Here is a 21,864-nt window from a genome sequence, read left to right on the forward strand (position 1 = left end):
AAAAAAAGCATTTTCTGTGGATTACTTTTTGAGCCCTCACACGCCTTCTGACTGATTTGATGTGAGTCTAAGAAAGCTGTATGACTCATGTCAGAACTTTTGAAAACCTAGGAGAATATCCATGCAATTTCTTTCTCTCCTTTTTTACGAGTTTACTATAAAAGGTGTGAGAACTCACTTGACTGGCAAGGTGTCAGATGTTGGAGGAGCCCATCTACTTTTTAAATAAAACCTCCATGCACTTGAAAGGGGTTGAAAGCTTGACAAACTGTAGTATGGGCTTGTGCAGTTCTGCAGTAAAGACGTTGTGTAAGATTATAGGAGTCAATTTTGTGTTTCCTGAAGGGACTGCCAATCCAAAAGGGAGAAATGGTGTGGGCTCGTGTTTTAAGAGATATGCTTACAATGTTTTTCTGCGCCAATAAACCAAGAGAGTGATGAGTGAATGAAAAATTAATCACTTTGTGTGTAATAAACTGGGTGACACTTCCACTAACACTTGGCCACCTTCTCCTTTTCCATTGAGTCATCACTGGCTAGAAAACTCTACTAAAACTCAAGAATTATACAGCACACCAGGAAATTAGAAGAAGATGAGCAGTTTTAGGGACCCTTGTTCTGCTAAATGCAGTCCGTGGGGGTGAGAGAACCATATGACCACCTGCGCCATTTTCTTGCATTTCTAGTCTTTAATTAAGTCTTTAAGATCTCTATCTCTCACACAAAGTGTACAGTGTTGAGACATTCCACTCCGTGTTGGAGTAGGCCAGCTTCACTACAACAAAATCTGCCACCACACCTCGGTATGCGCAAAAGAAACAATCTCAGGTGCTTTATTTACACACGACATAATAGTATGCCTCCATAGGAATCTTCAGAGACCAGTGTAAAACAAAGATGTGATCCATTCATGTTCGCATTAGCGTCTTAAGATTGCTGCTCAGGTACATAATGCCAGTGTATGAACTTCTCATCAGACCACCCAACCTTATCTGAATTATTACTTGTACTACAACTACAACTACAACTAGATGCCTTAATGCCAAAATAGGCTTCTAATTGGTTTACAAGTGCAATGAATATGCAATGAAACAACTCCAGTAAAACAATACGAGAGATCTGCTAACACCAGGACCATCTTATCCATAGGTGCTAGGGGTACAGGGCGCCGGGGTGAGGGGTCGGAGTCTGGGGTCCGGAGAAGAGCCAGCTTGTTGGTCGGAGGGCTGCAGTGGGCTCTTCTGTTGCGTATGACTCTGCGCTGTGAGTTTGGGGGCGACCAAGCCAGTGAGACGCTGAGGCGGCTGGCCAGCTCCGCCCTCCTGCATGTCTGGGACTGGGTAACCTGGGGGGGGGGCATGCCGGGCAGATATTTGCACCCGAGTGCCGCATATGCTTAAGACAGCCCTTGCTAATACAATATGCTCCCAGCGAGGGCACCGGCTCCTGGGGGCTGAGGCACTGTGGGGGACCCTGAAATTTTTTGAGGGGGGCAGGATTCCTCAATGTTCATGATGTCAGGATGTTGCAGGATGTCACGAGTGTAATGTCAGGACATTGTGTCCAGCCCCTCTGACTCCAAGAGTCCCTTTTTACCAGGGATAGTCAATGTTCCCTGATGCGTTACTGCTCCAATCTCTCTCTCTCTCTCTCTCTCTCTCTCTCTCTCTCTCTCTCTCTCTCTCTCTCTCTCTCTCACACACACACACACACACACACACACACACACACACACACACACCCCTTTTCCCCGCTTTGTCTTGGGGCAATAGATGGCTTGTGACATTTTGTTAGTCTGTATCTCCAGCATTTCCATTCTTCAAGGTTTACCTGCTTCCCAGGGTCTCTCGAAGTTAAGCCAGGGTTGGAGGATAGATTTGATTCAGTTTGCATTTCAAGATGAATCTAATTTTCACTTTCCAAAACAATAAATGAACCAAAACACAGCTTTGAAATTTATATGTATCCAAATTTTGCAGTGCAGTTCACCAGCCAAGCAATCTGTACCAAAAAAAATATCATACAGTAGGGTATAATCTGCATACAAATGAGTGGAAATAACTTTAAAATGCATTGTGTTAGAGGAAACAGTTTTGCAAAAATGATTGTATTGGGGGGGGGGAAGTGCATACAAAAAGGTGTCTATTAGGATAAATTCACACTAAAACGCTGGTGAATTTTTATATGGACTTTTTAAATAGTTGCAGATTGATGGGGAACTGAAATTAAGACTGGAAAAATGAGAAACAAAAACTGACATGTGCACCCATCCCGTATAGTACAAATGTAGGCAAAATGCATGTCCAAGAACTCTAATATGTTATGTAGTGTTCTGCCTGCCATTTCACATACAATGTCTGCTTAGTAAGATAAAAATGGCCACTTATACCTTTCCTGGGTGGGCAGCATGGGCGTAGGCGGGGGGGGCAGGAGGGGGCAGCTGCCCCCCCTAGAAGCAAAAAAATTAATGTATTTTACAGACCATAACCAGCACTTTCCCCCTCCAAAAACTGAAGTGGAAAGGGCTTTGCTTTAGCAAGAGCAGCTAAGTCTCCGCTTGCTGGGGGGGGGGGGGACACAGCAGTAACAAAAACACATCAAATAAATAAAGCAAAGTGGCTACCAGTAGTTAAGCAGTTAAGACAATGGAGCAGATATCCCCAGGCAAGATTCGATAGCTGACCATTTCACCCTATTGTTCTTAAGTGGCAGTTGTTAATGAGCATTCAGGAGCATTAAGAGTTCTATTGGCGATTTAATGAGGGTGCAGACTCAGAGGATTCAATTTGAATAAGGTGGCTCTGCAAGGCTAAAAAGAAGTGAATAAGAAAGGGGGGGCTGTAGCTTTGACAGACACAGTGATGTTTATAAAAAGCATTGGTGTTCTAGTCTGCCCCTCCTCCTGCATCTGTATACTGTAAATCAGGGGTGGCCACCTCCCAAGAGACTCTGATCTACTCAGAGTTTAAAACTGGGGGTGATCTACCCCCTTTTGGGGGGTTCAGGTCAAAGCTATTGAGTTTTTTTTAAAGGAAGGGAAGCCCTGTTTTTTGGGGTTTAGGTCAAACTTGTTGAGCTTCTTTTAGGAGGGAGGCCCATTTTTGTTTAGGGTTTCAGGTCATAGTTCAACTTTTTTGAGGGAGGAGGAAAATTTTGGGTGAGCTTTTTTTAGGGGTGCCAGTGACCTACCAGTGATCTACCACAGACATCCAGTGATCTACTGGTAGATCACAATCTACCTGTTGGACGTGCCTGCTGTAAATCAAGCAGAGCGAAAGCTGCTTACAAGGCTCCTGTACATGCAGAGTTCCAGCGTCACCCAGAGGCACCCACAAATATGAGTTATCCCTCTCTCTATTTCTTCCTTCCTTCCCTCCCTCTTCCATCCTTAATAAAATACGGGGGGGGGGCAGATAAGCCCCACATAGAAAGCCCATCAACATGGGGGGATGACTCTTTCAAATACGGTATTTACCAGTAATTGGGGGGGGGGGAGGCACCTAGGCCTCTAGGAGTTGGCTGCTATGCCTAGGAGTAGGACAATTCAAGAAAGCAGAACGATGCATATGGTATGGTAATATATCAATAGAATCGTAGAATTGTAGTCGGAAGGGAACACAAGGGTCATCTAGTCCAACCCGCTGCAATGCAGGATTTTTTTCCTAAGGTGGGGCTTGAACCATGGTTGAAATATTATGCTGATATGCAGCAACGCCTCGGAGCCGTCGTGGCTGCGGCCATGCCTTGCCTCGCCCTCACCCGCCCTGCCACCCCCTCTCGTCTGCCCGACCCTCCCGTCCTCTTGCTGCAGAGTTCCAGCATCACACCGTCATCCAGAGACACCCACAAATATGAGTTATCTCTCTCTCTATTTCTTCCTTCCTTCCCTCCATCTTCCATCCTTAATAAAATAGGGGGGGCAGATAAGCCCCACATAGAAAGCCCATCAACATGGGGGGGATGACTCTTTCAAATACGGTATTTACCAGTAATTGGGGGGGGCACCTAGGCCTCTAGGAGTTAGATGCTATGCCTAGGAGTAGGACAATTCAAGAAAGCAGATTGATGCATATGCTATGGTAATATATCAATAGAATCATAGAATTGTAGTCGGAAGGGACCACAAGGGTCATCTAGTCCAACCCCCTGCAATGCAGGATTTTTTCCCTAAGGTGGGGCTTGAACCATGGTTGAAATATTATGCTGATATGCAGCAACGCCTCGGAGCCGTCGTGGCTGCGGCCATGTCTTGCCTCGCCCTCGCCCGCCCTGCCACCCCCTCTCGCCTGCCCGACCCTCCCGTCCTCTCCAGCCAAGCAGGGTAGCTGCCAACGCTACCAGCCCCAGAAGCACAAGGTGGCCGCTGCTGCCACCGCCACGATGTCATCAGGCCCGTTGGCCCTTTAGCCCCGCCCACTTTGTGGCCCCTCCCCTTCTGTGCCTTGGCCCCGCCCCTGAACGACCATGGCTTGCCCCCCCCCCCTAGTTTTGATCCTGGCTACGCCCCTGGTGGGCAGCAGTTGTGTCCTCTCGCGTTTGGCCGGCAGCCTGAGCACGTGAGTTTGGCCAGCTGTTGGGAGTTTCCCCAGCTGGTCCACAGGGCAGGACTGCCCACCAAAACATTAAAGTTAAATGGGCCAATTGAAAACATACTATCATAACCAGATCTGGATTAGAACAAAGATCCATCTAGTGCCGTCTTGTGTTTCCACAGTGGTCACCAAGGTCAGGGAGGTGACTTGTAAACATTTAAATAAGCCAACAATGTGTACTAATGAAGTGTACTAATTGATCTTTAGTATGGTATGTTTCAAGCATTTGTTTTATTTATTTAATAAGGTTATATATTCCTTAATTTTTTTTAAAAAAACCAACCACCACTAAGCAATTTCCATAAAGCATAAAGTATTTATTTTAAAAAGATAAAATCAGCTGACTTTAAAAAGAAGATAATACAATATTTCTAATTCCATCTGTGAGATTCTGGAAGAACCCAGGTCCCCTTCCCTGCACACTCAGACAATAATGTGTGTACATATATCAATTTTGCAGCCAAAACCCTCCCCTCTCAAACAGGAGTGAAATCTTAGGTCTGGTCATAAGTGTAGAGCAGTTTCAGGGTGTGGGGAGGTAGGCTTATTGGCCAGTATATAAAACCAAATATAGCTCAAGTTTTGAAAAGTGTTCAGTGGTTAAAAGAATAAAGGCAACTGATCTCGCTCTCTCTTTTAATGTGGTCATGGTAGGAATTACCTCATGAGTAAGTTTCTTTAACTCTGGGGACTGTCTCTTTTGTATAATTGCTCTAAAAGCTGGGTTTGTCTGTGCCGCACGTGAAATCACAGTGCAGATGAGTCTATCACATCCCAAAGTACCATGGGTAAGATTAGGCACATTGCCACTCCAGTGGATACAAATGAGAAGAGGAATGGGGGGTTCAGTTTGCCAAAGTTGAATTGATTCAAGCTGTTTGAGATATCCATATCATTTGGAACTCTCTTACGTAGCCTGTGCTCCTGAAAAACAGATATGCAAAACTGACTCACTGAAGAGCTTCAGGCAAATTCCCCTTACAAAATAAAAATAAAACTCATCTCATGAAAGGACTAACCCTGGAAATACTGCCCTTTGAGTAAGGGTATAATATATTAATCATGTAATAAATAAGGAATAAACACATGAATTTATAACTGAAAGGGGAAAGGGCTCGGTCTTCTATTTTTTATTTATTTATTAATCATTTCAGTGACGTTGAGCAAAATCTTCTGTTGCAAATGGTGTAGAAATAGGATGCCTCTTATTGGCAAGGAAAGGTTGGCCATTCCTTGGCAAATCCTCTTTTAAAAGTCACATAAATCATTTTAGGCCCATAAAAAGCTGTCTTCCATGCCCAAAAGACATTCCTGTGGAAAGAATCACGGCATTTTATGCCATCAGGAAGGAGGATGACTCTGTTACTATCCTGACTACATGGATTCTTTTGGATTAAGCGAATTTTCCTGGTGCAGCCCTTTTGAGTTGAATATCTGGAGGAATAAATCAGGCTTCAGAAGTGGGAATGGAAGAACACAATGGTTTAGACTGAAATGATCAAAATATGAGTAATATAATCATATTAGATTAAAGAAGAGACACTGCAGCATATATACCCAGTGAGTCACCATTTCAGAACAGAAGGCACTCTGTATAAATCATTATATTTATGCAAGGAACTTTGTAGTAGCACCATAAGCACAGCTGGGATTACCATTTTCACTGGGTGATTCTTTTGCGACAGGGTGAGCCACTTCAAAGAATTGAGTGCTTAAGAACACCCCTAGTTTAAGCCTCAATTCCAAACAAATTTGCAGGAAGTCATTGTGTTACCAACAGATATCGGCACCTCAGATTTATTACCTATTCATGATTATTCATTCTTGGCGATTAAGACAAAAGTACCACACTGAATTAATGAATACTGAGTCAAATGCAACCACCAGACCAAGATACTACATCTATGTGCGTGCAATTACCTGTCTGAGACAGGATCTGTTTTCATCTCATGTAATGTTTGGCTTGCTATTTAAATAGTCTGCCCTGTTTTATGTTATCTAAGGTGATAATTTAAATTCTGTGCAGTTCTATCCTTATGGGAACACTTATTGTATCCTTGAAAGTTGCTATTATTTTCAGAAATAAATTGGAAACTTGAATGCGTATCCCCATCCCCATCCCCACCCCCCATATATCAGCCCTGGGTTCCATGACTCTCCAGTATCACACCAACACCAAAATCAGCTGGTAAAACTTTGTCTGGATGGTTCCATTTCAGTCTGCAGGTGGATGTGTTGTCTGAATGCCCCCTCTGAGGATGCAATCAAGTGCATTTACCCGAGAAGAAGCCCCTTTGAATATAATGGAGCTTGACACTGAGCATTTTATTCAAGTTAAAATTCTGCCCTGCACTTCCAGTGCTCCTGTACCACTCAGAGCAGCTAAATTGGTTGGGACTGCACTGTTACAAATGCTTAACTTTTCCTGGATCAAGCTGCATTACGTCTGTACTTGAGGGTAAAAGTGTGTCAACAGTGGTTCATAAACAACAGTAAGCCTCCGTATGCCTGATGCTAGGAATCGGAAGTGGTGAGTGTGTCGTTGAATTCTTGTCCTGCTTGTAGGCTTCCTATGGGCATCTGGCTGGCAATTTGGGAGAACAGGATTGCTGGACTATAAGGGCCTTTAGCCGGATCCAGCAAGGCATTTCTTAAACTTGATGAAAAGCTGAGCAGCAGCTGCCACTCATCCACCCCATGCTTTTGTTTTGCAGAATCCCATCTTCTCACAGAGAAGCACAGGAGCGAACAAACATGAGTTCGGCCCTCAGCATAGTTACCGCACCTGCAAATCTGATGAAGCTCCAACCATTTCCGACTATTATTTGGAGAAAAATTGATGTAGACATATCCTTCTCCCCTCCTGCAAATCATCCTTTGGGTAAGAACTGCAAGCTCTTACTAGTACAGTATCTGGGTTGGGGCAATTATATCTGGCAAGAAATACAGTTGATAATCCTCTTGTTTAGATGTAACAAAACTTGGCGGTGTTCGTACCCACTGCATTTCCATTGTTGGGTTTTTCATGTTTGCTTACAGGAACAAAATGTATTTGATGCATTGTTTCTCAAACCAGCTTCACACCAATTGGAGTCCTAAAGCCGTTGGGATAAAAACATTCCCATCAATCCCCCCCCCAATGTGTACATGTGTTGATGTGAACAGCTGGCAGGGGAGGGGCAGCAAAAAGGAAGAGCTATGAAAGATTTTTTTTTTTTTTACTATGCTTAAAACCAATAATATGAACACGCCCTCTGTCTTGAGCCGATCATGGTGCATTTTGCAAAGGTTAGATAGGGTGAGCAACTGACAGCTTAATCCCACCTTCCATAAATAAGCAGGCAGGGATTGGGGTGGAGCTTTGCTCCTCCTCTTAATGCACTGGGGGAAAGGGGGTGATTATTTAACGTGCTCATATTGACCAAAAGGGATGGGAAGGGAATGTTCTGCACCTGGAAAAAGGACTGCAGCCTGAGGCCCGGAAGCAAGTTGAAGCAACCTTGGACTTGGTTTTCGTAGATATGCACCACCCTTCTCATCAAAGTGCCGAAGTGCCCTGAGCACTTGACTGCTCTATATCTATTTCTCTCTGACAGGAAAGAGCCCTAGAGCCCTAGGGAAGAATTGTCAAATCACACTTGAATCAAATTGCTGCATCCTATGGTTGGTGGAGCTGTTTATTGTTTAATCATAGTTTCTTTTATGGAAGTGAAGCTCTCTTTAAGAAATATAGCCGATGGGTACTTCTGTTTCTGCAGCTGAGCTGTTTGGCAATGGGAGAAGAGAAAACATTTTAGTCTGGTATGAAAGAGTATAAAAGTCTATTCTTACAGTGCATGGAGGCAGGAGGATGAGCTGGAGCATATCTCCTCATGTAGCCATGAGCTGCCATCCTCAACAGGGATAACATGCTGCTTCTTTGCTGTTGTTGCATCTGCTGTAGCCACCCAACAGATCTAAATGCAACAGGCAAAGCTTTTGATGGAAGACAGTGAAATAGTTGCACTGCTAGATTTTTATGTGCAAAGCTGCACATAGAATGCAGGAACAGTTTGGTTTTCTGAAGTGACAACCATAAATCGAATGGATTCCTAATGCACTGGCCTGTGTGGTGTCAGGAGCATCAGCGGAGCTAGTCGATCGGTCACCTGGAGTGGCGCACTTGCTGGGCCCCCGGGTGGGGTGAGCTGCCCAGGGGGGATTTTGTCACCCCCATCAGGGATGACACCTGGGTCACCCCCCCCACTGCCCCCCTTCCTACGCCCCTGGTCAGGAGACACAGCAGGGACTGGCATGAGGTCACACCAGCCTGCACAGCACTGGCAGATGCTGCGGGGATCAGGGCAGCCAAGCTCTGCAGACATTCTTCTGGAAGTGCTGTGACAGAAGTAGGAAGAAGAGTGGTGACACGTGGAGTCTTCCTTCTGTTTTTTGGTCCTGCGTATGAGCACCTGACTCATGCTACAGTGCGAAACCAAAAAACACCCGTCTTTTGGTCCTGCACTCTGGCATGGCCAGAGCACAGGAGTCAAAACGGAACATCTGGCATTGGAATCAGACTTCTGATTCTGTCAATCTGTGCTGTCACACTTAAAATGGGACACTTGGAGGGTATGAGTTCACCTGGTGAGATTTCCCCATGCATGCAAGGAGATAAGGGACTATGACTGTAAACAGAAAGTTTCATATGAACTTTTCTGTATACAGAGGCAGCTGGCAGCACTATGCTCATGCATCATTTGTTTCATGCTGCCATGATCATGGGAATAATTTTATATCTTCATGTACAGAGCTTAGCTTCAAGCCAATGTTTCCCATTGTGTGACTGAGAAGGCCAGGGAAGGACTGTAGCCCAGTAGAAGAACATCTGCTTTGCAAACAGAAGGTGGCATGTTCAGTCCCCAGCATTTCCAGGTAGGGTTGGAAAATATTCCTGACTGACACTATGGAGAGTTGCTGCCAGTGTAGATTATACCAAGCCAGTTGATCATTGGCTTGACTGGCCCTAAACTGGGGTCTTGTTACTGCTTTTATGTGTGTGGAAAATGGACAGGGTTGAATGGGCCCTTAGTACCTAGGAAAGCTTTGCAGTACCATGAGAAGAGTGATGGATACTCCAAAGGCAAAATGGTGAGTAGGGAGGAAAATCTACAAAGCTAGGAATTTAAGTGTAACATGCCAAGATGCATCTAAAGAAATAGGTTAAATATTTCTTATGATGAGAAGAATTAGGAATGGGTAGGGCATACCAGAAACTATTAACTTTACGCCCAAAAGTAATTTCACTGTTATGATTTAGTTTCAAGAATATTTGGGAGTTCAGCACTTGCCATTTGGTGTGAGATGGAGTGGAAGATCTTGGCCCCAATCCAGAGATCTTCATAGATTGTTTGCACATAAGGGTCTCTTTCCTAATATTTGGAAGAGAACCAGTTTCGTGGCCTACAGCTAAGGTGTAATTTGGCATGAAGCTCTCAGGTGTAACTGTGGGCTTTGATCACTACAAGATGAAACAAGAGCAGCAAAGGTATAAAGCTCTAAATCATATTGGAGGAAACTGAGCAACAAGCCTTAGATGCTTATGTTTCAGACGAGTGCATAATCTAGTGACTCTGGCTAAAACGAAAGGCTACTAGTCTCAGCCTGGATAGTTCAGTTGGTTAGAGCATGGTGCTGATAACGGCAAGGTTGCAGGTTCAATCCCTGTATGGGACAGCTGCATATTCCTGCATTGCAGAGGGTTAGACTAGATGATCCTTGGGATCGCTTGCAACTCTGATTCTGCTTCACTACTCAAAGGCAGTATGCTGCAGAATACCTATTGCTAAAAAACCACAGGAGGGGAGAATGCTCTTGTGCTTCAGTCCTGCTTGAGGGTTTCTCATAGACATCTGGTTGGCCACTGTGAGAACAGGGTTGGTCTGATTCAGAAACATATTATGTACCCAATCCAGCAGGAGCCACAAGTGCAAAATAAGGAATGAATTGGAAACTCTGTGCATGGAAAAGGACACTCCATGCTTTTTATACAGGTGGATCTTTAGAAAGAGGGTCATGGCCAGCTCATCTTTCCAGTCGGCTGACCAGCACTCTCACATCTGACAGCTTCAACCATCCGTTGGGGGGCTAGGGATGATCAAGGAAACCTGCATGTCTCTGGAACAGTGCCCTGCTCAGATTCATAGCTGCAGTACAAGGCATGCTAGGCTTCAATATGACACTTTGTCTTCATGCCCTTCTTCTTTTGTACAGGTGAAGAGTGGGCTGGGAAAAGGGCACGTGTAAGATGCAGTCAGTTACTTAGAGCAGGAGTGTTGTTGATAGCGATTGTTGCTTGATATTATTTTCCTGATATAATTGATAGAAGTCATTTGTACTCAGTCTTTCCAAACTCCAGCCCTGCATAGCATCCAAAGCAACTCCATGATAACTGGGCAGCCTCTCTCAGATAAGCTTCCCTTTATGTTAGTTATCACCCACAGTTCTTTTATTAACTCATATTCAACATATGCCAGTGTAGGTCTATTGATTGCAATGCCTGTACTCCAAGTAAGGTGAACTCTGGATATCATTCCATAATTGAGAAAAGTAAAAGTTATGTTCCCATATGCATTTCTTCATGAAGGCTGCCTATGAATTTGTCTAATCCTTTTTAAAACTAGTCTCGGAGCGTAAAGGAAAAGTGTAACCATTAAGGAAAAGCAGCTTCAAAGGGGGTAATTTTCAATGGCCATACAATGAAAAAAGGGCAAAGAGTTCAATCATTTACACATTTGCCACTTTTGTTTTTCACTTTTCACCTGAATTGGATTCTTTTCTAAAGAATAATGTCTTGGAAATCCTGGCTGCAGAAGTAGCAATGTGAGAGCTATAATTATTGTTGTACAGAGGCCATGGGTTCATAGATTATGTGAAAAATGTACATGGCCTGAGTTTGGAAGCACTATCTTAATTCTATCATGGTTGGGACCTCCATACAGCAGGGAAATGAAGTATTATACCATCAGAGTATGGAAACTACTGCTTGATATATAATGCTAACCTCGGCCTGTAACACGATCTAGTATTCATTGTTCAACATTCTAAACTGCAATGTGCTGCAAGTTTTATATGCAAAAAGGTTATTCTGAAAGTAGTTCAATGTTTCTGTTGGTTTATTTCCCATGACAATAAAACCGCTGAAGGTTGGAAGCCTCCCAGCAATAATACTCACAGCCCATATAAATTTTCAGTAGTTTTATTGAAAAATGCCTCTTTTGTTTCAGAAATAAATAATATAAGGCAGTGAAATTCACAATTTGCAGTTAAAATATAAAAGCAGCAATTCTATATCCATAGTCTTGCAAACAATTTCCAACTGCTTTTTTTGATAACTACGAAACATTATATTCTGGGGGGAGGGGAATCATACTAAATATACAACACAAACATGCAATTCCATCTCTGCAGGATTGACTGCAATTTGGCATAAATGTTAATGTCTCTAAAAGGAGATTTAAGCCATTATTTCTTTTCTTTTTTTAAAAAAAAAACCTGTATCCAGTTGATACAATGATGTCAGCTACATTATTTAAGATTTGTGGTTGTTAAAGAGATGTATAAAAGCAGTATATGCCCTGCAAGATATGAGCAAGGAGAAACTGAACACGTCAAAAGCAGAGTTTTTGTCATGTGACTGAACTGTGAGTTAAGTAATGGATGAGGTGAAAAAGTGTAAAGCAAGCTCCATTGCTGAAGCATCCAGCCTTTAGATCGCTGGCAGCAGCTGTGTGGGGTTTTCTTTCTTTTTAATTTACTTAAAGATAATACAGCCCTGTGGTAATTTTAATGCACTTGTTAAAGTTCTATGAAGCTGCTGCAAGCTCAGGTATTTTACAAGCATTGTAAGAGCAAGAATGAAATCTATGATAACGTTTTATTGCTATTCCCACATAAGCATGATGCCCTCAGAACAAGCAATGGAAACGGTGATGGAGAAATAGGCACACCCAACCAATTCCCGATGAATCTACATATGTAAGAATAGCAACAACAAAAACCACCAACCAAAAAAGAGGGGGAAAGGTAAGCAAGTCAATCATTTATGGTTTTGTTTTTGCTTTTCTTGATAACGATCTTTTCCAGCGCATATGCTCGGGATATCCAGGTGAATGCATATCAGCTCCATAGTCCTCATATTCATCATCTCTTCTTTCTGATTCCACTGGTACTATGTAGGGGTCACTTTCAGGCGGATAAGGTCCACTTTCAGGTGCATATGGCTCTGGTTGAAAATAGTCGTCCGATTGAACATTATAGTTATCAAATGCCTTTGAATCCACAGATTTTTATTTTTTTAAAGTTAAATATTTTCATTTTAGTGATTCTGGGGTGTAAATCTATATGACCCTAAGTACATTTACTTGCAAACTGAGTTTTCATTTTTAAAAAATCAACTTATTTCCAAGTAAATGATACTAAGCCAGTGATTACTGCAAGAATTCTAATACACATAAAGATTTTCCCTTCAGAAAAGGGGAGCTGTTTATGCAACTGCCCTTGAAGTGAATGAGAAAGGCTTCTTGTGCGAGATCTCCCTAACTGTACACCAGAGCTCAGATACAGCCTAACCCAATTATATTTACTCAAAAGTAAGTCTCCCTGAGTTCAAAGGAACTTCAATCCCAAGCAAGCAAGCACAAGACTGCTACTTAGTTGCTAACATTAATTGTACAGAGTACATACAACCATGATTTTTAGTTTCTTTAGGGGTAAGGAGAAAAGCTATAAAAGAAACTGGGTGTAAAAAGTAATGTGAGTTTCAAAAATACAATGTTATAAAAAGAAAACTAATAGTGAGTCATATTCAGCTAACTTTTATTCAGATTGGACCCATTACAATTAATTAGTCAAGGCCATTAATTTCAGTGGGTCTACTTTGGATAAAAATTAGTTAATATGATGCCTTGAAATTTGGGGAACTTTTTAAAGAAGCATTTAGGCTTCCGTACAGCTTAAGTCTTAACTAAGTTACATTAAAGGGGGAAAGTTAATCACAACAAACTTCTTGTTGTAATGAAACATCAACACTGCTAACATCAATTGAATCAGGCCTTGGTGCACAATTTATTAATCCTTTGCATTAGTACTTAACTGAAAGCTAATTAAAGAAGTTGGCAGGTTGAGTCAAGGGAAAACTCATACATGTATCATGTTTTTGTTTCTTAAAAATAGTTTTCTAGTATGGCAGGCATCTACAAAAAGTTATGACTAGTGGTGACCATATTCAGTAAATATTATTTCATGACAGTGTTCCTTATATTGGACGGAGTGCTGGAGAAATGCCTAACACTGCAGAAGGACCAGAAGCAAAAGTAATTGTGCTTTTGAGTGCTTTAAAGAAGATTACATATACAAAAAAACCCATGCCCTGAATCAGATAAGATGATGATGAGAATGATGAAGACAAGCATCAGAGAGAGAAAGAGGTTTCAACACATTTCAGAGTGGTTATGGCAGCATACAGTAAAAAGCAGCAGCAGCAGGCTTAAATGCGAAAGCATGATGGTAATGTTAACTAATTTTAGCAGACATGATCCCATACAAATCATTTACAAGCCATAATTAGTTTACTATTTACATTAAGTCATTTCTCTTTCATGAAGTTAAATGTATCATGGTCTTATATTCACTAGTTAGTAGTTTTATAAGTCTCCAATGCAACTGAGTCTTCTAGGGACTTTTTAGGTATGGGGTTGGAGAGAAAAGTAAGGATAGGAAGATGGACTTTCCCTCTCTGGCATTACCAACATCTTTGTCCTTTATCGTGTTCAAGAAGACTTGTTAGTAAATATATAAAAAAGAATCTCCCCATCTTATGGTGTTCAGTTAGCCATTATCTATGTGAAATATCCATACAGATTCACTTCCTAATAAGCACGTGCGCAAACATCTCAGAAACAGGATTTTCATTGTTTTCAAACTGTAAGCAGCACTGGCGACTTAGAAAATGTGTTAGCCGGAACCTGAAACAGGACAGGTCAAAGAGGATGTTAGTTTTCCAAGGTCAAACAGCTGTGCAAATATATATATATTCATTCATCTAAATCCATCTATGGAGGGTTAAATTATATGCATATATCTATATATGTATACAAGGCTTCTCTTGGGAAGGAGAGCACTGCAATATTGTTTCCCATTTATTTTTAATTCACGTTAATTGTTGATCTTGTGCAAGTTCTGCATGATTACTCTATAAAATTTGTTTCATTCATTAGCTCAAAGTACATGAATTTGTGTGTACATATATATATATATATTCATTCATGTATACATGCACATTATGATAGTGGCAAACAACATATCAAGTTTATGAATTATAAGGTGCTACAGTGCACACAACAAACTATTGATACCGTGAGCCTGAACTCCTTTCTTGAGAGATGCCCTAGATTTATATGGCACACACAATTTTGGGATTCATCCCCTTCCCAGTTTACAGTGACTTTGGCTGCAATCCAATACACAGTTATCTGGGAGTAAGCACCAATGAGCTCAGTGGGGCTTACTTCAGAGTAGACACATATAGGATTGCTTCATTGGTGCCCCAGTGGCCACAGCTATCCAGCATTTTTTGTTCCTTTGGCAGTTCACTGTCTGAAACTGCTTCTTCTCAGAAGAAATGTGTGCCATTGAGTATAATCATAGATGCCATGGAATTTAACCCAACACAAAATTGTGCTATGGTGACTTTTTTCAGTTGTCTGCACTGTACCGAAGAATGGCATTTGGTCTCGGGATATTAGATTTCAGGTACTAATTTTGTATAGATAATCCCAACATTAATCAGAAAGACACAAAATGGCAAACAACTGTGTTCTTTTTACTTTAGATGGAGAGGTCAACCTTGTTCAGAAGAAGTAGTTTGATGGGAGGAGGAGCACAAGGAGAAGAAGAAGAAGAAAATTGTCATTTAAATCCTTTAAGCAAAGATAATATTCTTCTAACACTATATTTATTAGAAATAAACTGCTTCTGAAAGGTAATATTTTCCCTTAACACAAAACACATATCAAACTGGGGCAGTTCAATAAATACCAAAAAAGTACTTGTAATAGCACACTGAATTATTAGTTCTAGGCTGGCTCAGTTACGACTACTGAACAGTTGAGCTGGATTCAGTTCATTATATTGGTCTCCTTCCACGAAGCAATTCAGACGGAACTGACATATCAATGAGGTACAAAATTAAGTTCTCAGTAACCTACCTGGATATCCTTGACCATTGTAAGAAATGCTAGCACACTGGGATGAATCACAGTATCCAGCAGGCCCGGGGGGACCTCTGATACCTGAGTTACCAGGACGGCCAGGTGGCCCAGGTGGTCCCCGTGAGCCTGTAGCACCTGGAGGGCCAACTCTGGATTCTCCTTGTGGACCTAATTTTAGAAGGAAAAGGAAGATGATATATCTATATTGTTGAATTCAACATGCCTATAAAGTGACTGGCAAAACTGAAGTCTAGACTCAGGCATATGGCTAAGAAATGTTTCCATTTGGGTTCTACATATGGTGTCAATGAAGCAACCACAGGAAACCCAAGATGTAACTCATCATTAGTTGCTTCCCTAATTTTAAGGTCTTTATGCACAAAACTGCTGTGGCAAGATGTGAGCTTAGTGGTTTATATCCATCCTGTGTACAGTACAGGGATCTCATGGGGCACTACTGCATTAGACAAGCACACTAAATTTCATTTAAAGTGTAGGGCTGCTTCAGTTCTGCTACCCTGCAGCTTTAGAATGGATGAGATCATGGGGGGGTTTTTTGGAACAAGTTATATTAATGGTTAACAGAAATGTTTAGAGCTTTAACAAAGTGGAGCTAAAATTTGTTGCAAAATTCTTATGGATCTTGTAATGAAGAAAGGTATGTTTCAACTAGTAAATTAAAGACAGAAGCACTAAGACAGTCTGACTACTCTTGCCAGGACATCGGTAAATGATCAAAATTGTACTGATAGAAAAAGTAACTATGAAGGCCCTGCATTCTATCCTAAATTGTGCAACAATTGCAAATAAAACCTAATTCTGAGTCATAAGGCTAACATAACATTTTGTTTCCCCTGAAATAGGTTGGAGGGGGGATGCAAAATGTCTGTCTGGATACAAGCTAAAAAGACTTGATGCTCATTTTGATCAAATATTACTTGCATACATAATAAAAGCCTGTCAATATTATCTTTTACAGTTTTTTGCTGCCATGTGATGCAGAAAACTCACCTGGTGACCCAGGCAAACCTCGTGGCCCTTGTGATCCAATCCCTCTTTCACCTTTCTCCCCAGGTAGCCCTAAAGCACACACAAAAAGAAAAGTGAAACACCCCGTGTAATTGTGAAAGTGATGCTGAATAAATAATTGTCCATGCTTGTGAAGCACATAACTAACAGCACATCTTTAAATATTGCTCTTCTTCATCCAATGAACCACTTAGCATATGCAGGCCATTTTTAGACTAAAACATTCTGTTTGGTTTAAAGGCTGTCCTGTGGATGTTATTAGACTGAAGCATTAGCAAAGGATTCCTCTGCTTGACAGCAGCTGACCTAGGATGACGAGACACACACAAACACTTTTATATGTAGTACAACTCACCTCTTTCTCCAGCTGGCCCTTGCATACCAGGTGAGCCTGGGAAGCCTGGCCTGCCCCCAGACCCAGGTTCTCCTGGTGGCCCAGCAGGTCCAGGGGGCCCCGGTGGTCCTGATGGTCCTGGCTGGTTACGGTTTGAATAGTAATCATTTGGTATTTGATTCAGCCTCTGGTTAAACTGGGCCATATTGGCTTTGGAGAAATAAAACAGGATAATGTAAGAATGCACAATACCATTGTCTGTAAAGTGAAAAACAAAACAGAATACTGCTCCCTGGTGCCACCAAGCCCCTTCCTGACTACTATTGGTTAATTTGGTACACAACTTTAGGCTAAGATTAACAAACAGTATAAACTCGTAAATAAATAAATTCAACTAAATTCCACTCCTAGTAGACTGAAATTAATGAGCCTGAGTAAGTCATGCCCATTAGCCTCAGTGGATCTACTCTGAGTAGAATTAGCATTTAATGCCACCCAAAGGGTTAGATTCATTTGCGGAAGTGAGTCAGAGCCAGTGTAGACACCTGCTCTGCTAACTGAGTGCTTCTACGGACAGAACATGATTTTCTCCCATACCCACTCTGGCCTGCAGCCTCAACATGCTCAGCCCCTCACGCTGTTCTGAAGCATCCCCAAGCTTCCAGAATAGTGTGGGTTTATTTTAGGAGGGACACAGATTTGGGGGGGGAGGCCCAATCAGCCAAAATCTCTTCCACTCTCTTCTACCCCTGGAGGCATAGAGCTTGTGAGGTTCACTCTATGCAACTGTAGATCCAATCAATACAATGAAAGGAGAAATGTGGGCAGCAAGATGGTATTATAAAAAAGCTGAAACCAGTACAACTTAGCTCCCTAGAAGTACACATATTTTATCAATAAGGTCTTGCCTAAGAATGTAAGGCACAGTAAATACTAATTCCAACTTGCAAGCACTGTACTGGGGTGGTCCAGTAAATAGGAAGGCTATGTGTAGACCTCTCCCATATCCCATAACTTTCTCTCTCTACTCAGTCTAGCACAGAGTTTGCATTCCTTGACCAAATAGCCTAGGAAGAGATGGGCAGAGTTATGGGTGTCATGTACCTGCCTCCCAGCCCCCATAATGGCCTGATGTAGAGAGTGTATACAACAGAAGGCAAGTTTGAAGACAAACTCTGTAATGCCCTATGAATGATACCTCTATGTGTGGGCAGCGTGCCTGTAGTAGGCTTGACCATGCCCCTACTTTTAAGCATAACCATTTATTTTCATTTCTGATGCTCTAGAAGACCATGTATGACAAACACCAGGAGGAGGAGCAAAGCATATTCAGTATTTGCCAGCATTTGGAGAATGGGACCTGAACTTGTCATCACTGCTACTGCCACTGAAGAGCACAAAGTGGCAACAGCATAAGGTGGGACAAACCTAGCCTTCATTAATCATTATCGCTACTGCTACAGAAAAGCAGCAGCTGACAGCAAAGCAAGGAATCAAACTGAAACCCATATTTCATCACTGCCACCAATCCAGAATATCAACCATTGACTAATTTTGTGTTGATTTGGTACAATGAAGTTCTTGTTTGCCGCATTGAATATGCCAATGGGAAAAGTGGCAAATAAACCTAGGCTGTTGTGACAGCTGCTGACTTGTACCCCTGTGGTAACTCAGTTGCTTCCAGCTGATCAGACTCTGCTGGATTTGGTGACTGAGCTAGCAAGAGGCCAAAAACTTGCAATTTCACCCACCAGCCTAAACTCTGCTTAATTTGAGAAACACTTAACCCACGTGACTATGCTTTAAGTTCACAACAGAGTCTGACAATATGTTACACGGAAACATGCATTTTGTTGCACATATTTCAAAGCATTGTTTACCATTCATCATTTGTTCACAGACTTGTCTTGCAATAGCTCGCATCATATTCTGGGAAGCAATGTCTCCCTTAAAAAAATAAACAGAACATGTATTAGACATGATGTGCTCTTTTGTAGGAGGCATTAGAAAAAGCAAACAAATTCATTTTAAGGGTGCACTTACTCTGTCACCTTTATCGCCTTTTATTCCAGCTGGCCCCTGTAACAAATTAAACTCCATCAGTGTGCATCACAGAAAGAGGGAGGATTAACAGGAGTGACTGCAAAAGTGTTTGCCAGGAACTCCAGGGCTTGAACGTGGAAGGTCAACCCATGAAAGTCAAGTGTCTGCCTTATACTGAATCAGACCACTGCTCCATCTAGCTCAGCATCATCTAAGCAGACTGGCAGTAAATCTACACCGTTTCAGACAAGAGTCTTTCTTAGTCTTTCCTGGAGTTGCCAAAACCTGGGCACTTCTACATGCAGCACATTTTGTGTACCAATAAGCTACAACTGCCTATCTCTAAGTTGCTATGGTGATTATTTTCATTTACTAGAATACATAGCCTTCATTTGACCACCCCACCAACACTTTGGGTGATTATCTATCCTTTTTAGATAGCAGTGCTAAGGAAGGAATCAGGCAGTATTAATGTTTCAGTAGGTATGAACATCAGACTGCAAAAAATGGTCTCTTTGGACCATCAATAATAGCTTTCCAGGGATATCATAACATAACCCCAGGAACAAGAACAACATAACCTATATTAATATTTTTTATTGTATTCCTTACTGAAACATCTTCCAGCATGGCTTCTTAAGGGGGAAAATGACTTGATAATAAGTCGCCCATATAATTATTTTCATTAATTAGAATATGTAGCAGTGGGGGGGTAGGGGAGAGACAAGAATAATTAAAAATTAAATTATCTCCTGGTTAATTTCAATAAACATAGTTAGTGCATTTAAACTGTATATTTGCAGATATTCAGAAATGCATGACAACTGTCAGACAAATATATTTATTACCTATTTGAAACCAGTTAACATTGTTTCATCTGTCAACATGAACTTCCCTTTTCAAATCATCCAAAAAGGAGAAAAGGGTTGTCTGAACCCTTGGACTGTTATCAGAAAAATATTAACCCACCCTAGTAAATCTTAGTCATTTGAACAAGTTTTGCTAGTCTTTCAAGAGGCACTTAATAAACATCTCAAGCCAGAGATGTTTCACCCTATACCTCTAGTGCACCATCCACAGTAATATCCTCCACTTTTGTTGTACAATACTACGCTGATTTGATGACGACAGCGGATTGGCATCAATACCAGAACCTCAACTGCTGAATTTCCTTTAAATTTCCTCCCTTCTCCTTTCTGTGGGGACGCCAATTTTTGAAAGAAATGATCAGAAATTTGTGGAAATTCTGGGCATTCAAATGAACAAACAAAAGAGAAATTGCCATTAAACCAAACACATTTTCACTGGTAAGCTTCCAGAGGTGAATTGTTAGTTATTATTTAATCCTGCTTAATATTCTGTTGTCAGCAAAAGTAATCACCAAATCTGGCCACAAGTGGTTTCTTTAAAAATTTCTCACTGCATTCTCAAACTACTCTGCAGGACTAGAGCATAACTGAATATGGCAACATTTCAGCAATCTTGCACTGAGATCATGAACATTTAATTTGTGAAAGTGAGAAGTTTACACCAGGGATGATTTCAGAAGTGCAGAACTTAGGGTCACGGTGACCCTGGGTGCTGCTGCAAAACATTCAAAAGTCTGGTTGTTTACATATGGCTCTGATTATTTGTTTCCCTCCAGGCTGCTTTCAGTGGAGCAACATCAACCACTCTTCTTGCAAATAAAGGGACCCTTAAACTCTTTATCTGAGTTGTCAAAGAAAGTGTGTGAAAGAAAAGGACTCTTCTACCGTGTTTCCCACATTTTAAGACACCGTCTTATATTTATTTTACTCAAGAAAATAAGCCTATGGCTTATTTTCGGGGGGTGTCTTGGTTTTTTTATTAAGCAATCTATTTTTTATTAAGCAATCTTGCAGCAGCGCCACTCGGTTCAAGGCAGCGGGACCCAGCAGTGTCATCCTCATCCTCCCACTGCTGTTGCTGCTGCTAGCCCCTGGGGGCCGCGGAGGACGGAGGCAGGCGCCCAAAAGCGGCGACAAGGCTGGCTGGCTGGCGGAGGAGGTGGTGGAGGTGGAAAAAGGGAGGCGGGTGGAGAGGGCACACAGCTCACTCGCTTGGCTAGGCGGCCTTCCCTGCTGCCGCACCACCAGCCACCGCTGCAGCCCTTGTGGGAGCCGCCTGGCTGGCTGCTGGCTGGAGGGGTGCATACCCGAGCGGGAGCCGCTGCTGCCGTTGCCGGAGGAGGAGGAGCCTCCCGCTGCTGTTGCTACGCCGGAGGAGGAGGAGGGAGGCGCATCGCGGCCAGACCCGAGCGGGAGCCGCTGCTGCCGTTGCCGGAGGAGGAGGAGCCTCCCGCTGCTGTTGCTATGCCGGAGGAGGAGGAGGGAGGCGCATCGCGGCCAGACCCGAGCGGGAGCCGCTGCTGCCGTTGCCGGAGGAGGAGGAGCCTCCCGCTGCTGTTGCTACGCCGGAGGAGGAGGAGGGAGGCGCATCGCGGCCAGACGCACACAAGGAAGGCCGGCCAAAGGGAGCCCGCAGCCGCTCAACAGCACCTCGGCTCCGCTGGGCTTAGCTTCTCTGCCTTGCAGCCGGCTGTGGCTGCCGCCGCCGCCGCCGCTGCCTGTTGTCACAGGAGAGGCAGGGAGCGAGC

The 21,864-nt window shown here is 42.6% G+C and overlaps 1 protein-coding gene and 1 long non-coding RNA gene across 15 annotated transcripts in view; one reads left to right on the top strand and one right to left on the bottom strand.

Annotated features, from left to right (window-relative positions):
• The window catches only part of LOC132591887 (uncharacterized), a 102,127-nt gene extending 92,650 nt beyond the window's left edge, over nucleotides 1-9,477 (top strand). The window contains exons 2-3 of the long non-coding RNA XR_009557312.1: nucleotides 7,307-7,473; nucleotides 9,383-9,477. This is a non-coding gene — a long non-coding RNA (uncharacterized LOC132591887). The remainder of the gene's footprint in view (nucleotides 1-7,306; nucleotides 7,474-9,382) is intronic.
• A 2,336-nt stretch (nucleotides 9,478-11,813) lies between these two features.
• COL12A1 (collagen type XII alpha 1 chain) overlaps nucleotides 11,814-21,864 on the bottom strand; it is a 119,139-nt gene continuing 109,088 nt past the window's right edge. For 10 of the 14 annotated variants that reach the window (XM_035109590.2, XM_035109599.2, XM_035109592.2 and 7 more), the window contains 6 exons: nucleotides 19,248-19,283; nucleotides 19,085-19,151; nucleotides 17,226-17,414; nucleotides 16,853-16,921; nucleotides 15,839-16,009; nucleotides 11,814-12,855 (listed from right to left, as the gene is read on the bottom strand). In XM_035109590.2, coding sequence (XP_034965481.2) covers nucleotides 12,674-12,855; nucleotides 15,839-16,009; nucleotides 16,853-16,921; nucleotides 17,226-17,414; nucleotides 19,085-19,151; nucleotides 19,248-19,283 — 714 coding nt within the window. In that variant the 3' untranslated portion in view covers nucleotides 11,814-12,673. The other 4 variants (XM_035109598.2, XM_035109597.2, XM_035109595.2 and 1 more) reach the window with 4 other exon arrangements.

This window comes from Zootoca vivipara, chromosome 3 (genome assembly GCF_963506605.1).
Source record: "Zootoca vivipara chromosome 3, rZooViv1.1, whole genome shotgun sequence".
Classification (NCBI taxonomy): Eukaryota; Metazoa; Chordata; class Lepidosauria; order Squamata; family Lacertidae; genus Zootoca; species Zootoca vivipara.